Raw genomic sequence first — 21,993 nt, 5'->3', positions numbered from 1 at the left:
AAGATAAACTTGTCAAGCTCTATAGAGTGCTTGAAGTTCACTCTAATTTTAATGACTATTTATACTTATTTAAAATGTATACTCTCGCTCCACATATCATCAAATTTCCCAACTATGTCAGTGTTTACTGGATTTCTACTTCTAAAATGTTTTCAGTTTAGAAATATTGCAATCCTATTTGACATATTGCAATAGACAAAAATATACATTAGTGACAATTTTATCTATTTTACAAAAAACATTATGTTAGATTATGTCCAAAGCACTATTAAATCTAGTCAGATAAGCACACCACAAAAAGGAAAAAAAAATGACACCTTTGCCTTCTAGTAAGGCTGTGAAGACTACGGTCCTCTTTATCTGATTGCTTAGTTACCATAAAAAATTAAGTAAGACTGAAATAATGCTGCACATGAAAACTTAAATTGTTATTTTATATCCCTATACTTCCTTTATCTTCTACTCAGGGGTCAATTTCAGAGCAAATATCTGCCCATTTAGAGCTCATTAAGAAACATCTATTTTAAATATCATTGGTTTTTGTCAAAGAGTTTAAAATTGGTTTACAGAGTAAATTACTTTTCTGCAGCCAATGGCATTCACAGCTTCCACTCCAATATATTTCAACATCTCTAACAATTGCCTTAGAAACTGGAGAGTGTAGGGAGGAAGGGGATGTTCAGGCTGCTGTGACACACCTAAGAATGCGTACAGGATAAGTCTAACTTTAAAAAAAACGAGCATCTGGGGAACGTAAGGGCAGCAAAATATTTAGGTCCTTTGCAATACCAGTCTTTCCCAACACAGGACAGGAGAAGGGAGGGAGATTTCTCTGAAAACCCACCAGAAGCAAAGCTGGGCTCCTCTGGAGCCCAATTTGCAAACTCTACCTCTAAATTGGAACATGTATTGCACATGATGGTTTGTAGTACACAGGAGAGTCAGTGTGGAACTAAGAAATGTTAAGGCTGTTGCAGACAAACTCATAATTCCTGCTCTAGAATTTACTGGGTTCCATAACCTATTCCTTCTGTAGCAGAATTTTTTTCAAGATTCAACATGTTCCCAGGGCAGAAGTGATGTGTGCTTCCTATGATTAAGGAAAAAGCAACATCCTAAACATCCTACTGGATTTCATCATGCTGGAGCAAAATATTGTCCTCTGACCAGCTGCATTTTCTATCATCATTACACTTACCAGCTTCATAAATCATGTCTTCTTTAGACTTCAATTTCACATCAAAACACACTGTAGCATTTATGCATACAGTTTCCTTTCCTTCCACACGGCAGTTTTTCTTTTGAATATTCACTTTATTGGGTTCAAAATTCATGGTCACTTTAACAACAGCCACATCTCGGGACCTACAAACCAACCAACCATGGGGGTTACTCACACGGCTTTGTGTCATCAGCTTTGTGTGCAAGGTGAATACATCAAAGGGGATTCTCCTTCGTGCATTGCAAGGCCTCCCAGGACTCTACCTCTTTCATCAATCTTTGGTAAGAAGAGACTGCAGCTGATGTTCTGAGGATGCCCAGGTGGTTTGGAAACCATCTTGGACTATTGGTACCAAGCTCAAAGATTTAGTTTTATTTGTGATGGAGAAGAGATGGAATCAAGGCCCAGGCAAAAGCTCAGAAACAAAATTATTTTTGGAGATCACTGAGTCTGCTCCCAATCTGGAAACAGCCCAGAGGCCCCTGACAAACTGAAGGCTACTGTGGGCTTTTACCTGCACTGTAAACATTTATCTGCTCTTGCAAGTCTTATTTTGCCTCTGCTTCTGGGATGGAGTTTCAGAGTAATATTTGAAGCACTATGCTAGGCATGAATATTATTTCATTTAAATCTTAAGTTAGGGGCCGGCTTTGTGGTGCAACAAGTTAAGCTGCCGCCTATCACACTGGCATTCCCTATCACTGAGCCGATTCTAGTCCTGGCTGCTCCACTTCTGATCCAGCTCCTTGCTAACGTGCCTGGGGAGGCAGCGGAACGTGGCCCAAGTGCCTGGATCTCTGCCACCCATGGGGGAGACCCAGATGAAGTTCCAAGCTCCTGGTTTCAGTCTGGCTGTGTCCCAGCTAGCCATGAGAGCCACTTGGGGATGTGAACAAACAGATAGGAAGGCAAATATCTTCTAATGAGTTTTAAGGTTTACCCTGTCTTCAGCAACGAAGGATCATGTCTAGTTTCCTGTTCAGTAAAATGGATTCTCCAGGCATGGGGCAGCTTTGGTGAGTCCTCCCCCTGCCCCCAGACATCCTCTCTGCCGCTGACTAGGGGTGATGGCTCAGTCTAGTCCAAGAGACAGGGTTCTTGCTATCTGATGCTGGGCATCTTTGACTGCCTCTGCTCCTTGTGACCACTCTTGATCACTGCTGTAGCACTGTAAATGCTGGCCTTCATATTACAGTATCCTAACAACAGAGCTTGGGCTATGACAGGGATCTGACTGTCATCTTTTGACCCATAAAGCCTTGCTTAGGGGACTGGAGAGGCCATGAATATGTTTTCAAAGTTTTGTAAGAAGCCCTTGAAACAAAATAAAGGTAAGAAGACTTTTAGTAAGGAGGTGACCACAATAAATATTTGTGAGCCATAGGTAGCATAATAAACAGATTCAAGTTTAACAGCTCAAACAATAATGAAATGTACTTTGTCCCTGACACTGGTGACTTCTGGTTTTGAGCCTGGGTTTTGGGTGAGCCCTCCTCAAAGTCAAAGCCACTCTGTTGTCTACTGTACTCCTTTTCTTGGGAGTCACGTTTCAGCTTTCTTTCCCCTCTACTGTACAGCTGAAAATAGTTTTTAATACATGGCTATTAAGTGTGTAAAATTTAGTGATTATTTTTATGTGAACACTAGTTCTTGAGCATCACCTTAAATGATAACAAAGTCATCTATTTTTACTTCTCTATCTTCCACTTTTTAACTCTTCTGGATAAATGTAAAAAAAAAAAAAGGACTATTGAGGCTTTTTAAATATATTTGAATTACATGAAACCAAAGAATGCAATTCTTGGAAGAATCAAAATGTGTATTTCCCATCAAGGCACATAATTTATACACTTTAGTTCCCAAATCTTTTTTACATGTTTCTTTTCTTTTTTATTGAATGGCAGAGTCACAGCCAAAGAGAGAGAAAGGTAGAGTGATAGAGTGATAGAGTAATAGTGTGAGATATATATATATATATATATATATATATATATATCCCATCTGCTGATTTACTCCCCAAATGGCTGCAACAGCGGGAGCTGGGCCGAACGGAAACAAGAAGCCAGAAGTTTCTTCCAGGTCTCCCATGTGGGTGCAAGGGCCCAAGCACTTGGGCCATCTTCCACTGCTTTTCTAGGTGCATTAGCAGGGAGCTGAATCAGAAGTGGAACAGCCAGGACTTGAACTGGAGCTGACATGGGATGCCAGCCCTGCAGGTGGTGTTTTACCCAGTATGTCACATTGCTGACTCCTCTTTTTATATATTTCTTATTGAATTTTGTAACATTTTAAAAAATTATCCTGCAAATTGAGTTGATTTTTGCATTTTAAGTATTTTTTTCAAATAGAATCCTTTTTTCAAATTATATTTTAATTGGTTGAAGCTACTATCATTAATGTTATTGATTAATAAGATATTTTATTAATAAATTATTGAACAAATAAAATATTATCAATGTATATATTTGACCATTGGCTTGATTTTTCAAATTAACTGCGAGAATTCGGGCAATTTGGGAGTGAAGGCATTTTAAAGGCTGAGTAGATACTCCTGAAGATGTTTCTTCCTGACCAGCAGTCATTCAATGCTGCACAAGTGTCTCTTTGTAAGCATTAGGGATATGAATGAAGAGGCACTTGTGACTCAGAGTTAGAATATCTTCTTGTTTATATACATCATTTACAATACCTTCTCCTCTATACCTTCCCTAACACATAGTTCTTATTTTAGTGTCAAGCACATAATAACACTCAATTAAGAGTTTATTCTACTTGTTCCTAAAATGTAGCTTCCTTTTTCTTAAGATTTATTGACTTTCCTAGTTTACTCAAATGAATATCTTTTGTCTGCCTAATGGGAGCAGAATGAGGAAATAGATATGTGGTATGACAAGAGCGCCATTCATAGTCCAAGCTCTGGAACTGAGAAGTAAGTCCGGTTATCTGATTACCTGAATGTTTTTAAAATACATACCAGAAGAGGGCAGCACCACCAAGGCCCCCGATGGTCACATCAGTCAGACCGTCACCATTCAAATCCATTTCCCCATGGATAGACTGGCCAAAAAACTTCAGCGTCTCACCATCTCCACCTGATGGAATACGCTGTAAAAACCCCAATCAAGAGTTAGACGTAAGAAGGGATTGTTCAAAACAGTTTGAAATAAATCTGAGAATTTAGATTATTTAACAAAAAAAGATCTTTTGGGAACCCGCCCAAGACACCCCTCACATGGAGTCAGAGGAAATATTTAAGATATTCCCAATGGATATTGTTCTTTTTATATTACAGACAAAATGATTTCAGGGTTACTGACAACAGAGAAGGAGGAAATTATATAATGTCATCTCATCTAATCCTTAATAGAAACATGAGAATTGGCTCTGTTTTCTACTTCCTGTTGAATCCTTCCACACAGAGATATTTAAAGGTAGAGGAAATCTTGAAAACATATTAAGTAAGTAGGGGAGTGGAAGATTGTCAGTTTGGAGATCACTGAGCTTTGTAGCTGAGTATAAGGAACACATTCCATTACATACATTTTTTTCAACTTGTAATCTTCTTTAATTATCTGTCAAAAATTGTTCCACAAGTCAACATTCCAATAGACTTAACTCCACTCACAGGTATGTACAATGTTAAAAAGACATAAGTGAATGTGGAGTTCTGGAAGTCTGATCTGCACATGTCACTACACGTAATATGTTTGACAGTGCACTTCTCGACTTAGCACTGGTTCAAGCTGAAACTGTTTTAATGGAACCCAGTGACAAGGAGGCAAAACTGACAGATCCTCCCTAAACTTGAGGTCTTTTCATCATCTTTTCCCTTTTCAACTTGAAGAACAAAATAAGGAGCTAAATAAGACATATCAAAGCAAAGCATTTTTTTCATGTTTAAATGTACATGTCTCATTGGGAAATATTTCCATGTATTTTTTCAGCAACCACATCAGGAGATATTTGCCTCATTGGTTCTGATGATTCAGTTTGATTTTGGATCATCCCAGACACATGGAGTACTTATGTACCCATGGAAACAAGTCAGCACATCCCCACCAATCCTTGGGAAAGCATCTTGCCCATAATCAAACAAATTTAACTCTAACATTCTCTTTTGTTATTGTTGTCTAAAGCTGTGTCTTGATTTACCACCACTTTGCAAAAAAAAAAAAAAAAGCTTGTAACTATCCAGTATTCCATGTATAAATGACTAAATATCTTTCTTTTTTAACTTAAAATGCCACTCCATTGAACTTGCAGGATTAACACTAAAGGAATAAAGTGCAGAACACAAGAAAGAAATTCTTTCGCGTTTCCTGACTCCATCATGCCCCTCTGGTTAGTACTGACTGTTTCTAGTTAAGTAAATAATAGCATGAAGATTTTAAAAAGAAACAAATCACTTATCAAATGGATAGATGTGGTGTTACTGAAATAAACCCCTTTATTTTGCTCCCTATTAACATCATAATGACTTTATGAAAAATTAAGCACAACTTTGCAAAACATGAATAGCTTTTTTTTTTTTTTTTTTTTTTTTTGGCAGGCAGAGTGGACAGAGAGAGAGAGAGAGAGAGAGAGAGAAAGGTCTTCCTTGCCGTTGGTTCACCCTCCAATGGCCGCCGCGGCTGGCGCACCGCGCTGATCCAATGGCAGGAGCCAGTTGCTTATCCTGGTCTCCCATGGGGTGCAGGACCCAACCACTTGGGCCATCCTTCACTGCACTCCCTGGCCACAACAGAGAGCTGGCCTGGAAGAGGGGCAACCGGGACAGAATCCGGCGCCCCGACCGGGACTAGAACCCGGTGTGCCGGCGCCATGAATAGCTTTTGAGAACTTTGTTGACCAGAATCAAGGAGAACATGTAAATGTAAGAAAGTAATAATTAATGTTTTTTTCTATCATATTATATAAGCTAGAAAGCAGTGAATTCTATTATAAGTTCAATGCCTAGCCAAGTATGATTACTTAAAAATAGAGAATTACATATTGAAACTCTTCTGCTTTTATGGTGGATTAAGCACTTCTGTAAATTAATGTTTTTCTTGTTTAGGAAAAAGTTATAGTTGTGGATTAGAGCTGTTAGCTGACAATGAAATATAAAACAAGAACAACAGAAGTCCCCTGCAGCTTAAACTTAATTATTCAAATTTTTTTCCAAGATGAACTACTAGTGAGAAAATTATAAAACTTCAGAAACAAATTCATTTGATGCAAATATACAAATTTAATTCATAAATATAAATTTAATGCAATTTTATTGTAACAACACATACACTGAATATAAAAACAATAATCTCATCTCCTTTGTGGGCTAAATCATATAATTACTGTTCTCTCATTCAGAAAATAGTACCTCCCTGTTTAGATAGCAGAAGTTGAATAGTCTCATTATATTTGCTTTTATTTTTTACCACGTCAAAAGTTTAGATTCTAGAGACATACCAAAGAACAGGAAAGAAACTAGATAAAAGAATAAAAAATAAGGTAATTTCTCATAGAGAACACTTACAGGAGAATTAAACCCAGTTATTCAGTAGAGTCAGAAAGAAAGAAAGTAAAGAATTCACACAGTCAGTCAGGAAATGCCTGGCACTGCCCTCTTACCACTGAAGGGCAAGGACCCATGGTGTACAGTCTTACTTGTGCGTACTCTTTCCTGATAGTCTGCCCACTTCCATGATAAATGTACACAGCTCCCCCGTGATCATCTTCCAGTGGAGCTCCTATCACGACATCATTAAATCCATCAAGATTGAGGTCTTTTACAGCAGCAATAGCAGTTCCAAAGCGAGCCCCACAAGGCTCATTTTTGTTTTCTTTTGTGCATGAATTGTGCTTCAGAGATGAGCAGCAAGTCTGCTTAATAGGTTCCAGGCTCATTTGATATTCAAACCTCGTCTGGAAGAAAGATAAACAGGATATTATGGATTTCTATCATTACTATAGCAGAGTAGTTTTTTTTTTTTAAATACATACTAAAACAGCACCATTAAAAAAACATTTGTACATTAATGGAAAAGTTTGTAAAATGTGTTAAAATGTGTGTCTGACAGCAACGATAGGAATTCCAAAGAAAAGCTTGCAGAAGCATCAGAAAGACATATTGAGGATTTGTGAGTCTCCTTTTAATGCAATTGAGAGCATCATTTTCTGCATCTTTTTAAACCAAATCACTGAACTTTTAAATTCTCAACTTGTCCCATATGTGGTTTATTTGATAAATTTCTCTCTATTACCCCATCCCCTAACTGCCCCAAGAACATGGAGAAAATTTATTCTGTTTCAAAAAAACCATAACTTTCTGTGAGTGGGTGTTACTTTAACAAATCAGATGCCTGTGTCCCACAACCGAATGCCTGGGTTTGATTCCTGGTTCTGATTCCATCTCCTGATTCCAGCTTTTGCCAGTGCAGACCCTGGGAAACAGTGCTAAGTGGGTTCCTGACGCCTGTGTGGGAGACCTGGATGCAGTTCCCAGCTCTTGGATTAGGCTAGTCCAGTCCTACTGTGGTTTGCATTTGGGGTATTTAGGACCTGGAAGCTTTACTGAATATTTCAAAGCGAGTGAAAAGTTAGAACCACATTATTAAAAAATGAAGGAATAGAAGAGATTTTCCTGGATTTTTGCCCAACTCAGATACCATTACCTGATTGATAGCATACACGTACACTTTTCCTTGTTCTTCCTTCTCTGTTCCCATGTACATGGGGGCCCCGACCAGAAGAAGGTCAGTATTGGAATCTTTATCAATGTCAATTGTTGTTAAGACACTGCCAAAATAGGAACCAATCTGGGGCACAAAACAAAACAAAAAGTCCAGTGAACATCAGAAATTCTCAAGAAAGGTAAAATCTGCATTACTCTTAGGTCTATCAATCTGGAAAAGCAGCTGAGATTTAGTTGGTATAGGAAATTAATACAGAAACTGATGTTACCTGACAGTTCTTTAAGCTACAGAATACCAGTCAGTTTATCCTTGAGGATCAGCTGCTGTTAAAAATTTTGTAGCTCGAGAGTTGCAAAAATGATTCCCTTTTGATTTCACCCTAACTGTTCCTTCTCAACAAAACAGCTCAGTAATATTCCAGTAACATTTTTTTTTTTTTTTGACAGGCAGAGTGAGACAGTGAGAGAGAGAGACAGAGAGAAGGGCTTCCTTCTGTTGGTTCACATCTGAAATGGCCGCTACAGCCGGCACGCTGCGCTGATCCGAAGGCAGGAGCCAGGTGCTTCCTCCTGGTCTCCCATGCGGGTGCAGGGCCCAAGCACTTGGGCCATCCTCCACTGTCTTCCTGGGCCACAGCAGAGAGCTGGACTGGAAGGGGAGCAACTGGGACAGAACCGGCGCCCCCAACAGGGACTAGAACCCGGAGTGTCGGCGCCAAAGGCAGAGGATTAGCATAGTGAGCCACGGCACCAGTAACATTTTAAGGATAAAATAAGATAAAGAGTAGAAGACAATCTGGAATGGCTTCACATATGTTTAAACACAGGAATATGAAAATATGAAACAAGCACATTATATGGAGTTGAACTGTCCTGGAATATTGGTGGGGCATATTCCACCTTCTGGTCTTAGAAGATTGTCTACTTAGCAAAATGGCTAAGTCTTTTCCCAACAGCCATTGAAAAGAGAAAAATAGGAAAGGCTTGCGGGGGGCACCATTGCCTTGCTGCAACGTATCTTCTCTTTTTTTAAACATAGGAATCTGTTTCAGGAAAAAGCAGGGAATGTATACTTCATTATCCAAATGCTTAGAAAAAGCTTTTCAAATACTGACCCATGTTTAACATGTGATGCTCTGAATAATTCAAACATTGAAACTTCTAGAATTGGCCTATATGATTTAATTTTGCTCTCCTCATTCTGCCTTTTTATCACAATCCTTTGTTTTGCATTTTTGCTAGCTTCCTTCCCTCTTCTCATCCCCTGGGCTTTTTCTGCAGCTCAGACAGGTAATTTTCTTTGCATTCTCTTACCCTAGATGGCCAAACCTTTCCCAAGTCTTTTCACTACTGCATGCTGCAGATTTCATTCTGTTCTCCTGCTCAAGACTCTGGTTCTCCTTCAATAGATCCTGCCTAAGCATCTAGACAGGGCGAGATGAACTTTTGGACATAGTTTTGATGACTTGTGAATGCACGTTTCCCACAGAATTCTGAGGGTTTAAAGGGTTTTTTAGAAGATGAATTACCTACAAACATAATTAAAGGGTAACCCCTGGCTACACTCGGCTTAGGTTCCCACATGACGATGGAGCTCTGGAGCTGAGTGGGAGCCCTCCAGCTGCCTAGGGCCATGGTTCCTGCCACTTCCTAGGGCCTTGTGCCAGGCAGCTTTCCTCTCCCACCTGGCACCTGGCACCTGCAAGCATTTGAACTTGTGCTTCCTGTTATAGGAAAAGCTTCTAAAAACTAAATCCCATTTTAAAAACTACCTCAACTACTTGAGCTGTTGATGCTGTAATCAATGAAGCACTTTCCCCTCAGATCCCCACGCTTTTAACTGAAATCATTAATGATTAAAATCATTCAAGGCATTCTTCCTCAACTTTCCTGAGCGATTTCTCACAAAATTTTACATTTCCTGTCTCGTTGACAATTAATAGAGTGATAATGCACCCAAGATGTCACTGAAAATGGTACGTTTTACTCTTATCAGTTCCTCCTTGTTTTGTCCTGTCACTACTTCTCTGTATTGCTGGCATGTCATTTTTAGGTTTCCTTTCCTCATCCTTGATCTACGGCATCAGCCTTGCTTTTGTTGTTGATAACTTTTCCAAGCAGTAATGCGAACAAAGAGATAATAAAGCCCTTTCACCTAGCATATGAGAATCTGACCTTTGGTTACTCTAACTGTCCTCCTAGGAATCTGGTGAGCAAAGGGTTGGTTCAACTATATTGCTAAGTAACATTAATGGCAGTAACAATAATCTCTGATCGAGACATGGCATTTAGGTTGTATTAAGACTTCCTGCACTAATCAATCCTAGCTTAAAACAATCTTTCTACCTTGAGAATATACTGTCTGTGCCACTGACACTTTTATGCTTTTTAATGTTTTAGATCTTTCTTCCTTAGGTCTCTTTTCTTAGACATCTGTATCTGCATCTATGAGCAGCACATGTAAACTCTACCTTACCGAAGTGAAAGGTTTATGATGTCAAAGATGCAGATACTCTATGTCCATTCAAAGAACCTGATTTGGAGCTTTGTTCACAGTTGGTATTGAGCTGCTTTTTAAAAAGATTGCAATAGCAGACAATTAATATACATAGAGTATGAAGATATTAATTTAAAACAGCATTTTTCGAGTTTACCTGTTCTCCTCTGAGTGTCTGGAGAATCTTGATGTCACCACCTTCCATCCTGTAGATGACAACCTGGCCTGTATGGTTGTACCGAGGCTGTCCAGCAATATAAAGCACGTCTCCAGATACAGTGGCGGAGTTCACTGTATAACCTAACAAAAGATATTCCAGATATATTACCTGGCACCTTAAAGTCTGCATGTCATAAATTAAGAATCATTTTAAATGATTGGGGAACCACTTTTTATATGAATTTTTGCGATAGTTTTTTAACACATAAAATAATTTGTTTTGGTAGAAGCTTTTAATGTCTGCTTTGATTATCCACCACAACTGCTTTGTTCTGAAAAGGTGTTCTCTCTAACTTCAGTTTTTCACTGTTCAAAGACACAAATGGTATAACAGCAATCAAAGAAAATGAAAATGCACAAACATCCCCCACAATCCCAATTTACCACCTTATAATAAATCAAGTGTATTTCACTTAGATGTGTATCTATGCTATGGAAATTAATAATTTTATAGAGCTGGGATCATAGAATGTTACCCTTTTCTGTGTTACTAGGTTTTAAAATTGTAATTTTAAATTGTCGAAGCTTATTTCTCTGAGTTAAAGCACAAAAGCATTGCATTTATACAACACACCATTCCCTGGTGAAATACTGTAATTTAGGTGTTCTTTTAAAAGATTTTTTTGGTATAATTAAACCTGTATAGCAACCTTGTGCATTTAATGTTTTTCTTCCGCATTTTTTGACAGTAAATTTCAAGGAATCAGTTACCAGACTAAGTCTTTAATGGTTCTTACAATGTTCAGCAAATTATTTCCAAAACATTTGTACTAATTTATTCTATGGACAGCTACATGACAGAGGACTAACTTCACCAACTCTCCCAGGAATGGTGTATCATTGTGATTATTTAAATCTGTGGTTGTTTTTAACAAGGAGTTAAGCATTATCTAACATCTGTGCATTGTAGTGACTTTCATTTGCATGTGTGTGGTTAGTAGTAGCTCCAAACAGTTTTCATATCTAATAATAGTTTTCATGTCTAATCCTTGCTCTTTGTAATCAAGCTTTCATGCTCTTTAAAATTTTGAATTCTTTCTTTCCACCCTCGACCTGATTTTACTCTTCTTTTGCATGGATTTTTATGTTGGGTTTATTACTGGGTCTTAAGTTTTTCTTTTCTTTTTTTTTTTTTTTTTTTTGACAGGCAGAGTGGATAGAGAGAGAGACAGAGAGGAAGGTCTTCCTTTTTGTCGTTGGTTCACCCTTCAATGGCCGCTGCGGCCGGCGCATGCGCTGATCCGAAGCCAGGAGCCAGGTGCTTCTCCTGGTCTCCCATGCGGGTGCAGGGCCCAAGCACTTGGGCCATCCTCCACTGCCTTCCTGGGCCACAGCAGAGAGCTGGCCTGGAAGAGGGGCAACTGGGATAGAGTCCGGCGCCCCAACCGGGACTAGAACTCAGTGTGCCGGCGCCGCAAGGCGGAGGATTAGCCTGTTAAGCCACGGCGCCGGCCTTAAGTTTTTCTTTCTCCGGTTTCTTTGGGGATATCTTTTTCTTCTGTGCAGTCTCTTCTGGTGGAGGACTGATTTGTGTGGTTTCAGTGAGGATCGCTTCAATGTGGCAAGCAGAGCTGACATGTGGGTTAATAGAACTATGAGCTCCCTATGTGTGCAGCTTGGGCACTTTCTTCACCTGAGTGTTCTCAATGAGGAGAGACTCTACACATGAACTTGTGCATTTGGCACTAGTCTCTGCAGCAAAATTCTAGCAGTCCTCTTGGGTCATCAAGCCCTTGTCCAAGTTCCCACTGGTTAGCCTTGGGGACATCTGCCAACTGTACCATTCTAAGGACAGAATGGCACACATTGCTTTTGTAAAGTCACCTTTCAGGTACTTGGTGGCTTGTTGGCTACACATTACCCTTGATACCCTGAGTAGTTTCATGGATGTTCGTAACGTGAGTAAGAGTTGAACTTGTTGCTCTGCATGGTTTTGTGGGTTTTTCTGGTTTGATTGATCAACTAAGCACTTTCAGAGATCACTTCTGGCCAATTATGGGAAGAGCATTAATTGTGTCTATAAGGCAGAGTATTATTATTGAGTGAAGAATTAGATTTATTTTTTGCATCCTTAAGAATAGACTAAATCAATGGATGAAAATCACCACAGCAGATTTTAACTCTACAGGAAGAAGAAATATCCTAATATCCAGAGCTGTTCATCAATGGAGCAGAAGGGAAATTATTTTTTGAAATGTCATAGAACAGCATTTCTTACTGAGAAAAAGATCAGACTTTTCACTCATTTACTGATTATTTTACTACAAGGTAATAGTTCCATTTTCCTTCAAAATTTTAAAAAGGAACATAAATTTTTATAGAAAAACATACTTGTTGTTTTAAGTGCTAAAGAAACACAATTTCTTAGGCAAATTACACTTAGAGTTTCCTCACATTCTCATTTCTTCATTCTCCTTTAACATTTTTATAGATAAGGGAATGTAAAATATTCTTTCTCAAACACATAATGTGTTCTATTTTTATATTATCAACCACAATATGGCTTAAAAAAGAAAAACTTTTGGGTCATGTTTACACATGCATAAAGTGGAAAAGAAGAATGTGCAAAAACAAAAGCTGTTTTATTTAAGACCACTCTGTTGAGAAATACAATGAAGGGAATAGGATGAGAGTGTTAGTATGTACAAGTTACTCTGGTTTTTGAAGTTATCAGATTTGTGAATGCAAATTAACAATCTTTTAAACAATATGTTCAAAATATTTAGGCTTGGAGTTGTGTGATTATTTCATTGATTTTAATTATCTGCATTGGAATATTATCTAGAATCATCATGTGATTTCCAGAAAGAGTTACTTATTAGAGGTTCGGTGGTTTTTGCTGTTTTTGTTTTTCATGGGAGAGGGAGAGGGAGAGGGAGAAGGAGGGAGAGAGGGAGAGGGAGGGGGAGGGGAAGAGGGAGAAGGAGGGAGAGAGGGAGAGGGAGAGGGAGAGGGAGAGGGAGGGGGAGAGGGAGAGGGAGGGGGAGGGGGAGGGGGAGAAGGAGAGGGAGAGAGTTCATTTACTGGTTCATTTCCCAAATGCCTGAAAACGGCTGGGACTGGGTCAGATGAACCTAGGAGCCTGGAACTCAATCTGGGTCTCTCACATGTGTGAGAGAGGCACCCAATTATTTGAGCCATCACCCGCTGTTTCCCAGGATGTTCATTTACAGGAGTGCTGGAATCAGAACGGAACTGGGACTTGAACCCAGGCCCTCCAATATGGGATGTGGCCGTCCCAAGGAACATTTTAACCACTGCACAAAACACCCTCCCTGGCTTGGGTGTTTACAGACAATAAAAAGAGAGTGACAACTGTAGCCAAATAAAGTCCAATTTTAATGAAAGGAAAATAGTTATAAACATTAAACTAATATTGGTTCCTGAATAGAAAAGTATAAAGTGGAGATGAAAGCAAAACGAATGGCAAAGCCCTTTGCATGGATTTCTGAACAATCCTATTAGCTCTTGTGATTTGCTTCTTGGAGAAATTACGAGAAGATGGTGAGGTCATGGGAAACATGTGTGATCTGTCTTGATTTCCTGCCTCTGCATTGCATGTTTGCTTTTCCTTTGCAATCTGACCAGCAAGATCACAAACCAGCAAACTGTGGGTGGCAGAGGCACAGAGCACAGTCTCCACTGGGCTCTCTCCACCAGACTCGCTGGTGAAGTGCATACTGGCATCCCGTAACTTACTGCTAGTAGAAAGATGGATGCATGGCCGTGTGCTGAGAGTGATATTCAAAGGCTTCAGCTTTTCTTTCTTCCTGATCATTATTGATTAGTGCAAGATGTTAAAAACAGAGCATCTTCCTCTTTGTTTTCCTCATAAGATTCTCCATTGTCATGTAATTTACAATCCACACAAATTTCAGGACATCACATTCAATTTTCTTAATTTGGAACGTCTACCAGGAAACAACTTTGAAAGCCTCATTTCAGTTTTAGAATAGTATTTGGGAAACTAAGGGAAAAACAGGCTATCCCCCTCATGGTTTTTGTATGCTGTTCTATTTTGGAAGAAACTTTACTTATATGAGACATTATGTTGGCAAAATGTTTTAATCTCTAAGTTGTGACTAAGATGATGAAATGATTTCTGAAACAGAAATATCTTCTCAGCACACTGCAGATAACATACCCCAAAATTTCCTTTTCTGGACAGAGAGGAGTCAGAGATTATAAATGCTGCGGTTAGGAAGGAAGGTTCTTTTCCTTCCTCACAGTGATATTTTAAAATCTTGAATTCCCTAAGTCTGATCTAAGCAATAATTAACTGAAGTTTTTTTTTTTAAATAACTGATTTGGCGTCTAAGAATTTACTTGCTTTTAATGAATTTAATAATTTAAGATAACTCAGAATACCAAGAAATGGTGCAATATTATTTATTACAATGTGTGAATTTCCTAAGAATGGAGACCATGTTACATACAAGTTTCCAGATGTGAATGTCTCTAAAATTATGCATTCTCAATACTCATTAGCAGCAGTAATATCAGTTCTTGTTGTTATTATTATTATGTGTAATACACCTGTATTAGCTTCCTAAGACTGTTACAACAAAACCAACCTGGTGGCTTAAAATACTGCAAGTTTATTAACTTAAGTCAGGATTCCTTGAGCTAACATCACAATGCTGGCCAGACCATGTTCTTTACTAGAGGCTATGGAGGAGACATCATTTCTTTGCCCTTTGTAGCTTCTAGGTACCACCTACCTTCCTTGTCTTGTCCCTGGCACCATCTTTAAAACAACTTTGTATCTCTTAGCATCTTTAGTTTCTGAAGTTCTGTTTTTCTCTTTGCATCCAGGAGAGATCTCTAATCATAAGGAGGCTGGATTACACAGCATCCTGGCAGAGATCCCAGGGTCACCTTCCCAGCTCAAGATCATTTACTTAATCACATCTGCAAGCTCCTTTTACAATGGAATGTAAAATATTCATGGTTCCAGGGATTAGAATATGGACATCTTTGTAGGTCATTATTCTGTCTTTCTTAATACTAGTAAGAGGAGTGTTTATTATATAACATTCCATAATAATGCAATAATAAGCAGCATCTATTGTGTGTGAACTATCTGTCAGGCACAGTACTAATCACTTTACAGTTATTATTTAATTTAAAAAAGATTTATAAAAAAGGAACAAATTTCATGTATTTCATATGCACAGTTTTAAGATCATAATACTACTTCCCACCCTTTCTTCCCTCCCTCCCTCCCTTCTTTCGTCCTACCCTCATTCCTTCTTATTTTTCTTTTAATTTTACAATGGTATATGCAATATAATTATTTTTCTTTTAGAAATGAGCAAATTGAATCTCTGTGATGTGATTTGCTTAAAGACATAGTCAGGGACACAGTCAGAAAAACAAACCAATCAGTTTTCATGATCTCAGAGCCATCTCTACCTGCATAGCTGGTGCCATAATCACTTCAAGTCTTTGGTATCATAGGATCAGAAGCTTTTAAGTTTTTATTTTTATGGATGTGTAATGTTCTATTAAGTGTATCTACCACTAACTTAGCTATCAGTACTTTTAAAATTTTTTTTTCTTATTTGAAAGGCAGGAGCAGACAGAGCTCTTTCATCTGCTGGTTCACTGTCCAAATGTTCACTGCTAGTTCACTGTCCAAACAGCTGGGGCTTGGCTAGTGATGCTGGGACTTGAATTCAGGGGATCTGATAGAGATACAGCATTCCGAGCAGCAACTTAACCACCGTGCCAAACAGCGGCCCCAAATGTCCCTGTATTTCTGGACATTTAGAATGATACCATTTCCTCCAATACAATGAAATCACTGCTCCTATGGAATTGCTATATATTGGAAATTTTTTCTTTAGGAAGTAAAATATATGGATCAATGTGTGAACAGGACTCTATAAACACATTGTCAAATGCCTTTCATGAGGAGCTATACTAATTTACACGCCATCCATTATATACTTTCAAAAGTTAATGAAAAAACAGGATTAAAAGAAACACACATTTTTTTTCATGAGTTTTTAGATGATCCTCAGCATGAGGGTAAATATTCTATAATTGTTATTTATAGGATAGAAAGAAGGCTCAGGTTAAACTGTTTCTTAATTCCACAGTATTCACATGAAATAGTGTCATGGAATCTTTTTATTTTATTTTATTTTTATTTTTGACAGGCAGAGTGGACAGTGAGAGAGAGAGACAGAGAGAAAGGTCTTCCTTTTGCCGTTGGTTCACCCTCCAATGGCCACCGCGGCCAGCGCGCTGCGGCTGGCGCACCGCGCTGATCCGATGGCAGGAACCCGGCGCTGTGGCACAGTGGGTTAAGCCACCACCTGCCATGCTGGCATCCCATATGGGCACCAATTCGAGTTCTGGCTGCCCCACTTGTGATCCAGTTCTTTGCTAATGCACCTGGAAAGGCAGCAGAATGATGGCCCAAGTCCTTGGGCCCCTGCATCCACGTGGGAGACCCGGAAGAAACTCCTGGCTCCTGGCTTCAGACTGGCCCAGCTCTGGCCACTGTGGCCTTTGGGGAGTGAAATGGCAGATGGAAGATCTCTCTCTCTCTCTGCCTCTACCTTTCAAATAAATAAATAAATCTTTAAAAAAATGTAATCTGGGCCGGCGCCTTGGATTAACAGGCTAATCCTCCGCCTTGCGGCACCGGCACACCGGGTTCTAGTCCCGGTCAGGGTGCAAGATTCTGTCCTGGTGGCCCCTCTTCCAGGCCAGCTCTCTGCTGTGGCCAGGGAGTGCAGTGGAGGATGGCCTAAGTGCTTGGGCCCTGCACCCCATGGGAGACCAGGAGAAGCACCTGGCTCCTTCCTTCGGATCAGTGCGGTACACCTGCCGCAGTGTGCAGGCCGCGGCGGCCACTGGAGGGTGAACCAACGGCAAAGGAAGACCTTTCTCTCTGTCTCTCTCACTGTCCACTCTGCCTGTCAAAAAAAAAAATGTAATCTGACCTCTTTCTACCTTTGTAGGCTTTCTATGCCATAAGACACATCACACTTATAATAACAGATTGTTTCATTATTGTCTCTCATCTGACAAAGTAAGCTCCATCAATGCAGGAATTGATCTGCTTCATTAACTAAAACCTTACAACTTATTCTTCTCCTTCAGTCCTGCTGCCTTTACAGCTTTAACAAGCGTCCTTGAATAAGGAGACGTTTGGAGCTACCATATGTCTTCCTTGAAAAATAGGAAAAAACTTGGAGAGAGGAAGACACTTGCTTCTAGGTCAGAAAGATCCCAGAAAGAATGCTAGTGAGCCAAATGTGAACACTTCAAGGCCAAGGCGTTTGCCTTCTTTACTACTGCATACGCAGTGCCAGGAACACTGAGTGGGTCAAAAGGGGAACTCAATTATATTTCATTGAGTAACGAAGAGTTAGGAAACCACACTTTGAGGGGCCTTTCCATTCCAGGCCTTTCAGACTGTACACTGAGATATTCTCTAGTATGGAGAGAGTCCCTTGGCATCCCCTAGCGGCTCCCAGGCTAGTAGAGATCCTCAGTAAGGTGGCACCAGATGCATACCTCCTTATTCCTGGCAAGCTTTCGACAACAAGATGACACTATATCCCTGGAATGAAGACTTTCATTTGTCTGATTGTGAATAGAATTATTAAAGAAGCTATATGACAAAACAACTCAACATTTCTTTTCTAAAATTCATCCCCAAATAAAGAATTAATAAGAGAGGATGTTTAAGAGAATATGAGAGCCTAACCTTCAGGATATAAGCAAAGCGAAGGCTCTGTTTGTACTCTGATTTCTCTCCCCAGCTCCACAGATCTTACAGTTAAAGTGAATACCAGACATAGGGAGACCTTGGAAAGCAAAGGCACTGGCCTTACTCATAGCTTGTATTAGATAGCCCTACTGATTAAGAATGACCTCCATGTTCTGCTATTTTCACTAAGGCTTCTCAGTGGTCCTATAAAATACATAACAGTTTGAAATGATTTTGTTACATGCTGTGAGCCTATAGAAATATAAGCAAATAACACTAAACACAAAAAAAACTTTTAAAAAAGCCTTCCACCAATTACATCCAAATCTTACCTAAATAAGAAGCAAGAGGTTCATTCTTTTCAGTAGACTCCACTTTAAACGTTGTATTTTCAGGGATTATCATTTGATTAGCCTTTTGCATAACAACTGTTCCATTCCAATCATAGGCTCCTACTGCTCCAAGCATGACCCAGTCCTTATAAACAAATAGAGAAAACCATGATATTTAATAAAAATAGTTACAGCAAACCTTTATACAGCAATAATATGACAGGTACTTTTTAAAGTGTGTTACATATATTAACTCTTGTAATCCTCATATTAACCCTAAGGGCTGGATGTCATTTTTACCATACTCACTTTATAGAAAAAGAATCGAGGCACAGTAAGTAACTTCCCCAAAGTTATACTGTGTAACTGCATGTTGAAATGCCAATATTTCTTTGCAAGGACCATGATGCTTTTTCTTCCATCAATTATAAATGATAATATTTTTGAATCTTGCCTTTTGGCTTTATTCTGGCTGCCAGGAACTCAACTCTTTGAATATGGAATTCTAGCAAGATCCTTGAATACCCTGACACTGGGGAAAAGATACATCCTATATATTCAGCTAATATATTAAGTATTTCATTGAGCCAACCACATCTTAACATACAGCAGAGTTAAACCTGTGTGATTCACAATTATTAGTGTAATGTGGTAAGATGCTTGAAACAGTACATTTTCCTAGTAAGAAGCCTGCAAAATGCCATTGCTGTTTGGATTACAAAATGTCATCATGTTCTGCATAATTGTTCAAGCTATGAATCCAACCTATGGCAGAGCAATGGTTTTACAGTGGGAAAATCTTGCCAAAAGATTTTTTGTTTTTTTTTTTTTTTAACCACATACCTGTGAATAATGAGCACTGAAGCCAGTTTGAGACATTTCCATTTCAAATGAGGCCGCTGACTGGTCAGCTGTAGCTATAACATAGGAAAATACCAATGTAAACAACTAACAATGCCTTTTAGTGGACTGCTGACTCACAGCAAACACACAGTAACCTGGTAGAGCCTGTGGTCTTGCCAAACAGAACTTTTACCATCTTAGGCCATTTTCAGCCATATATTTCTCAGGCCTAAATTCCTAAGTAGGGCTGAGTAGAAGACAGAGGTTAGTGAAAAGGTCCTCTCTTGGATTCTTGCTCATTAATTTCCCCATCCTTTCTAAAGTCCAGAAATCTCCATTCTTACATAGCAGCATGCTGTGCATCCCATGGTACCATGGATCCACGTGGTTAAAAGTAGAACCCACTATAGTAGGAAACCTCTGTCTCAACCTCACTCCCTGGAAACCCTGCTAAAACGTTAGGCTAAATGTTCTCAATGCTTTAAAGAGCTGAAAAAATTCCATTGTCATGTAATGTTTCTCAACTCCGCAGTCCCACCCATATTCTGGGCATGGACCTCTCAGAAACCCATTTTTGAAGATGATTTAGGATTCCAGTTTTCATTTATTCTAATGCTGGCTTTGGGTATCATACACAAATCAGAGGGGACTTTTTGACAGGGTGCCAGTTCTCAAGCCATTTACTCGCATATTTCTTAAAGATCCTTTACCCATTTTGAAACTCTTTACTGAAATACAGAGTTAATCCAGAGCAGTCTTTGGAAGTGTGCAGTTCTCAAACTATTCTCAAAATATTCGTGAACCCAAAGCCACAATTTCCTGAGGGAACTGAGGGAATGTTGATTTACTTGCTTCCAATAGGGAGTTACTGATTTATTTGGCCTTGAAGATAAAGTTAAAAATAGCACATAATTTTAAGAAAGTCAGCCTGTTCTTTCATTGAGGCATGAGAATAATCACATTTGTGAAATTAAACTTATTTACTAGTTATCTACCAGCCTAAAATTGTGAACAAATACATCATAGATGAAATGGGGCAACCAATCAAGAATTCAAAGACATCATTTTAATCTCTTGTACAAATCACTTCTAGTTTAAATAACTGATATGCACTTTAATTTAAGCATGCATTGTAAGTCCACAATACTTCACAGTGCTTTCCCATTCATCTTTTCAAGATCAATAGGAATGCAGGAGCAGAAAGCTGTGCACTTCCAGCACCTGTCTTGCTGCTGTTCTGCCTTTGACTAAGAACACAGAGAAGGAAGCTGCCCTGCTGGCATCGTGGGAACAGCCCATCGTGTGCCTCCAGGCTCCTTGCTATCAGCTTCTCCTTGGATCATTTGTAGGAGCTGAGCCAACTACAATAACCACTGGATAGCCTCCCATTAGGAATTTCTGCATTTCTCCCAATGCTTGATGGGAAAAGGAGATCTTAGACCATTTTCTGATTTTATTAGACAAATGACTGGCATGCTTACCTCACTAGGTGGCACTAGGATAATGTGTTACAATTGCAGCTATTTGCATTCTATATAGATAATGGTCATAGGAAATGGAGATTTCCCAAGCAACATGGAAGAAAGCCTTTCTGATCTCATCATTAAAAAATAAGAAGTAATCTAGTCAACACAGTACTTTTGGTTAGCCTTGATAGTGCAGCAAGAAAGACAATGAAAGATATTTTTAACATGTGCAGTTCCTTATAAAATTTTCTTGTGAAATATATGGACTTTTTGGAGTGTGTGGGCACTTCAGTGTGTAACCTTTAATCCACAGAGTAGTTAGGTTAGAAACAATGTGAAAAGGCATTATGAGAAAATTGCACCTCCTTCCTGTCACAACTGATGTAGACTTCATTTCAGCCAGTCTTAGGTCATACTTATTTGTTTACTTAAGACAAAATTTAGAAATGACACTGTACTGTGTTTATCCAATGTAACTAAGCAATTTTTATTTATTTTAAAAATTGTTTATTTGAGAGACAAAAGGACAGATACAGATAGAGCTCCTATCTGTTGGTTCACTCCCCAAATGCCCACAATGGATGAGACTGGGCGGGGCAGAAGGCAGGAGCTGGGAACTCAATCCAGGTCTCCCATGTGAATGATAAAAACCCACCTACTAGAGCCATCACTGCTGTCTCCCTGGGCCTGCCTTACTAGGAATGTGAAATCTGGGGCAATGGAACTGGGCTCTGAACAGTTATTCTGATGTCTCTTATAATACTTATGTTATTAAAAACTAACATTTCATGATTACTTTTTCATAATGTCAGGCAAGCTCATGATCTTGCCTACTGGTAAATGACACAGTAATAGCTGTTGAAAGGGCAAAGGCACCTAAAAATGACTTGTACACAGAACACAGGGCAGCTGTTTTGAAATCTTCCAGGTGTGCTTTAAAGTTTAGCTACATTTTGGTTTATTCAAGCATGTTTTCCAGTGCATGTCCCTGTTACAACTTGTCTCGGCTTCT

The 21,993-nt window shown here is 39.1% G+C and overlaps 1 protein-coding gene across 1 annotated transcript in view; it reads right to left on the bottom strand.

Moving 5' to 3' along the window:
- Nucleotides 1-21,993, bottom strand: part of ITGA1 (integrin subunit alpha 1) — a 176,060-nt gene that overhangs the window by 40,043 nt on the left and 114,024 nt on the right. The window contains exons 10-16 of the mRNA XM_062211855.1: nt 19,516-19,589; nt 18,673-18,817; nt 10,550-10,692; nt 7,876-8,019; nt 6,869-7,126; nt 4,197-4,327; nt 1,199-1,365 (exon numbers count right to left, since the gene is read on the bottom strand). Coding sequence (XP_062067839.1) covers nt 1,199-1,365; nt 4,197-4,327; nt 6,869-7,126; nt 7,876-8,019; nt 10,550-10,692; nt 18,673-18,817; nt 19,516-19,589 — 1,062 coding nt within the window. The remainder of the gene's footprint in view (nt 1-1,198; nt 1,366-4,196; nt 4,328-6,868; nt 7,127-7,875; nt 8,020-10,549; nt 10,693-18,672; nt 18,818-19,515; nt 19,590-21,993) is intronic.

The sequence above is a fragment of the Lepus europaeus genome, chromosome 15 (genome assembly GCF_033115175.1).
Source record: "Lepus europaeus isolate LE1 chromosome 15, mLepTim1.pri, whole genome shotgun sequence".
NCBI classification, from domain to species: Eukaryota; Metazoa; Chordata; class Mammalia; order Lagomorpha; family Leporidae; genus Lepus; species Lepus europaeus.
Note: the sequence above shows the minus strand (reverse complement) of the source record. Positions and strands in the feature narration are given on the sequence as shown.